This window comes from Chrysochloris asiatica, unplaced genomic scaffold (genome assembly GCF_000296735.1).
Source record: "Chrysochloris asiatica unplaced genomic scaffold, ChrAsi1.0 scaffold00224, whole genome shotgun sequence".
NCBI lineage: Eukaryota > Metazoa > Chordata > Mammalia > Afrosoricida > Chrysochloridae > Chrysochloris > Chrysochloris asiatica.
Genome location: NW_006408742.1, coordinates 1,872,058 through 1,876,493, shown reverse-complemented (window position 1 = coordinate 1,876,493; position 4,436 = coordinate 1,872,058). Strand labels below are relative to the sequence as shown.

Genomic DNA, 4,436 nt, shown 5'->3' with positions numbered 1-4,436 from the left:
GGAGTGAGAGGGAAAGCATTTTAGAAGCACCTTGTTCTTAAAAACTTGCAAATGTAAGGTGGAGGGCTTTTTCTCTTTTTCTTCTCTTCTTCATGCAAACGCCAGCTTAACGCTGGATTGGCTTTCACTCTCCTGAATATAGAAAAAGTCTGAGCGGGAAATCCCTTAGACGTTTCAGTAATTCACCCCTTGCGCGCATTCCCCTTTAAATTGCTGCTAATATATTTTATCTCTACTCTTCAAAAATAATTTAAATGGGTTTCTTATTGCAGTGAAAGAAGTTCTATTCAAAATAGAAAAGAGACTATAGAGTAGACTTCAGTGCTAAATGAAATAAAACTAGACTAGATCAAAATCAAAAGGAAAAATGCCTTATGCAAAGCTCACAGGGAGAGTAGCAAGGGTTAAAATCCTTTTGATTGACGTTGTAGCCTCTGGTGCCCCGGGCTCAGGCGCGCGCCATTGGCCGTCAGGCCTTGCGCCTCGCGGCCAATGGGGGGGCGCGGTCCACGAGCGGTGCCGCGTGTCTCCTCCTCCCATTGGCTGAAAGTTACTGTGGGAAAGAAAGTTTGGGAAGTTTCACACGAGCCGTTCGCGTGCAGTCCCAGATATATATAGAGGCCGCCAGGGCCAAGGGAGATCACACAGGATCCGGAGCTGGTGCTGATAACAGCGGAATCCCCCCTTTCTACCTCTCTCCTTGGTCCTGGAATAACTCTACTGATCACCAAGTAGCCATAAAATATAATACCCTCAGCACTTGCTCAATAATTTTGTGAAAGTCTCAAATAAAAGGGACATAAGTAAAAATTTGTATGTGACGGAGTCAAAATATATAATTCTCTAGGGATTAAAAAAACTACAACAACGAAAATGCCAGCTGATATAATGGAGAAAAATTCCTCGTCCCCGGTGGCTGCCACCCCAGCCAGTGTCAACACGACACCGGATAAACCAAAGACAGCATCTGAGCACCGAAAGGTAAGGGCGGTGCATGTATCTCTCCGCAGTCCCCAAGAAGTGGGTTGGGGCTCCTTTTTCCCTTAAAACTTGGGTGCAAAAAAGGCAGTTACCTTGAAAACTCAGGTTTCTTTCTTATTTCTTTACAGTCATCAAAGCCTATCATGGAGAAAAGACGAAGAGCAAGAATAAATGAAAGTCTGAGCCAGCTGAAAACACTAATTTTGGATGCTCTTAAAAAAGATGTAAGTGGGTGAATATTGCTTTTATTTATTTTTTAATTAAAATGATCAATATAACTGCACAGTGGCCAAGAATGAAATCCACTCGCCGGTGGGGTCTTCCCTGTCATCGGCTGGGTTATCTGACTCACTAGAGCTGGGTCAGGGATTTGGGTGCCGCAGTTGGGGGAGGTGGGAGTGCAGCCCTCCAAGGTCGTTGGCAGGGGTCTAACTTTCCTCCCTTGCCTCCTCCTCTGTGCAGAGTTCGCGGCATTCCAAGCTGGAGAAGGCGGATATCCTGGAAATGACAGTGAAACACCTCCGGAACCTGCAGCGGGCACAGATGACGGGTAAGGACGGCTAGCCGAGTCCCCTCTGCGGGCGTCCCTCTCACACCGCGCGGTGATTTCTTCCAGACTTCCGCCCGCGGTTGTGAGAGGCATTCAGCTACATTTTACTGCCTTGGCTCACGCTCGCGTTCCCACGGTCTGGAGCATATTTATAGCCACAACTCCAAGTTGTTACTGTTCCGGAAAGGGAGGGAGAAAGGTTGCAGCCGCGAGGGTGGCGGGCAGCTTAGGTGTAGGGGAAGCTAGTAGGGGCGGGAGGACTTGGACCACTGCGGTTTGCAGCCTCTTGGAGTCTGGGATTCATCTGGCTCAGCACACACTCCCCCCAATTTACTGGGGGATTGAGGCTCCAGTGGCAGGGGTCCGTATTGTCCAAGGTCACTCTATGCGCGTAGAGGGGGGGGGTGTGCAGGTGTGCGGCTGGTTTAAATGGAGTGAAAGGGAGTGGGGAGTGAACAACTCGGCTTCAATCACCTCGCTTATGTGGCGAAGAGGTTGGTTTTTCTAAACCCACCCGAGTCGGAAGCAGTTTCGCGGGCCGGCGGTCAAGGAGGCACACCGCGGGGACCTCCCAGGGCGGGAAGAGGTGGCCTCGGGGCCAAGGCCGTTCGGTGACCCATCTTTCTCTTTCGGACCTGCAGCTGCACTAAGCACAGACCCAAGCGTCCTGGGGAAGTACCGCGCCGGCTTCAGCGAGTGCATGAACGAGGTGACCCGCTTCCTGTCCACGTGCGAGGGCGTTAACACCGAGGTGCGCACCCGGCTGCTCGGCCACCTGGCCAACTGCATGACCCAGATCAACGCCATGACCTACCCCGGGCAGCCGCACCCCGCCTTACAGGCGCCGCCGCCGCCCCCGCCAGGCCCCGGGGGCCCCCAGCACGCGCCGTTCGCGCCGCCGCCACTAGTGCCCATTCCCGGGGGTGCGGCGCCCCCTCCCGGTGGCGCGCCCTGCAAGTTGGGAAGCCCGGCCGGCGAGGCGGCCAAGGTTTTCGGCGGCTTCCAAGTTGTGCCGGCTCCTGATGGCCAGTTTGCCTTTCTCATCCCCAACGGGGCCTTTGCTCACAGCGGCCCGGTAATCCCTGTCTACACCAGCAACAGCGGGACCTCCGTAGGTCCCAATGCAGTGTCGTCTTCTAGCGGCCCCTCGCTCACAGCGGACTCCATGTGGAGGCCCTGGCGAAACTGAGGAGCCTCAGGCCACCCCTCATAAAATCCCCAACCCACCTTTTTTCCCACTGGACCCTAAAACAGGGACTTGGATGCTGGGAAAGAAAGAGGACTTTTGTGATTAAGTGATTACTTTGGTTTTTTAATTTCTAAAAAGTTACTTTTTGTAGAGAGCTGTATTAAGTGACTGACCATGCACTATATTTGTATATATTTTATATGTTCATATTGGATTGCGCCTTTGTATTATAAAAGTTCAGATGACATTTCGTTTTTTACACGAGATTTCTTTTTTATGTGATGCCAAAGATGTTTGAAAATGCTCTTAAAATGTCTTCCTTTTAGGGAAGTTTATTTGAGAAAATATAATAAAAGAAAACAGTTGCAGATTTTTATGTCTTAGAATTGATTTTTTTCAGAATATGTGAAGAGGTCCTTAGCAGAACTTGAACTACATGTAATCTGGGTTGTTCTTAGTTTTTATATGTAATTGGCTCTTTTGTCATTAAAAAAAAAAAGCAACATTTTATCAAACTCTATCAACCCTCTTACACACCCTCCACAAACTTGAAGATTCCTGAACTCATGAGATAAGGCTTCCCTGATCAATGTGTGGTCAATCTCTTCAAAAATTTAAAACGTTTTAAAAGTTGCGGTTGGGCAAGTCATTCAGTCCTTATAACCAGCTTTTTTTTTTCTGAAGAACGCAGAATGAGACGAGTTCATGAAGTTAATCAATCCAATCCGATGGCCCACTGTACATTAAGGGCGGATCCTGCTGTATTACTCCTGTGGGGTAGTTTACCAACATCCAAAGTAAAAATATTCACGTAGTTACTGCCTCCTGCTTTCTAGTGTTGGGGTCTTCATTAATTAGCCCCCCATTAAGTGCAGCTAGGCATTCCCTTTGCACCAGCATTCAAAAGTTTAAAATGCCTCTCTGCACCCTCTTCAGGCAAGCTGAGAAGGTCAACAGATTCCTTCTGCCAAGGGACAGCTAGTTAGACTCCCAAGTGGAGCCGGAACCCAGATGATTAACACCAGACATGTGTTTTTGATAAGTTTCTGTGCTTGGCTCTAATAGAGAAAGCATGTGGGGCCAGCCTGACAGGCACACAGGCCATCTTCCCCTTTTAATACAAACAGCAAGCGACCCCTTCCCTTGGTCATGCCCCATTTCCAGGCAAGATGTGGACTCCAGATAGAAGCAAAAGGGTTGTCTCAGGTTTCAGCTCACATAACCCTCCTTAACAAGTCCTAACTCAAAGCGGACAGCTTTAAACTGTGCCAGGATCTGCAGGGAATTTCTTCCAAATCCCATCACAAAGGCTTGTCAGATTTTGTCAGATTTGGCCAGGTGTTTGACTGCATCCAGGTGTTGGGGAAATGAAAACCACGAGCCCTGCGAGACCAGACACATCAGCCGTGCTGTGGGTCTGGCGGGCGTGCCCTCCTCCCGCACCGCTGGCCAGTCATCCTCCCCTCCCTCGCCTCTCCTGCCGTCCTCCTCCCACCCCTAACCCCCTTCTCTTCTCAGAATGGCTTCTGAGAGGAGAAGGATGAGGCGGGAGAGATCAATCTTTGAAGCCTCCTAACAAAGATAAAGCCAACGATTTTCTGTCTTGTTTCAAAAGCTTTACCTCTCCCCCGCCTTGCTCAGGCCTTTCCCACAGGCCAGTGTGAAGAGCAGCTCTATCAGGAATGATCTAGCAGACAGCAGTCAGTACCTTACCCA

At 49.7% G+C, this 4,436-nt stretch overlaps 1 protein-coding gene across 1 annotated transcript; it reads left to right on the top strand.

The window, feature by feature from the left end:
• Positions 1 to 873: 873 nt before the first annotated feature.
• HES1 (hes family bHLH transcription factor 1) lies at positions 874 to 2,720 on the top strand. Its single transcript, XM_006873132.1, has 4 exons — positions 874 to 981; positions 1,110 to 1,205; positions 1,444 to 1,531; positions 2,173 to 2,720. Exons 1-4 carry the CDS (start codon positions 874 to 876, stop codon positions 2,718 to 2,720), a joined length of 840 nt encoding a protein of 279 aa, XP_006873194.1.
• The last annotated feature ends 1,716 nt before the right edge of the window (positions 2,721 to 4,436 follow it).

Coding starts and splice junctions, on each gene's coding strand:
- HES1 (XM_006873132.1), top strand. CDS start 874: ATGCCAGCTGATATAATGGAGAAAAATTCCTCGTCCCCGGTGGCTGCC. Junction 1,206..1,443: donor TGGATGCTCTTAAAAAAGAT/GTAAGTGGGTGA, acceptor TCCTCTGTGCAG/AGTTCGCGGCATTCCAAGCT. Junction 1,532..2,172: donor GCAGCGGGCACAGATGACGG/GTAAGGACGGCT, acceptor TCGGACCTGCAG/CTGCACTAAGCACAGACCCA.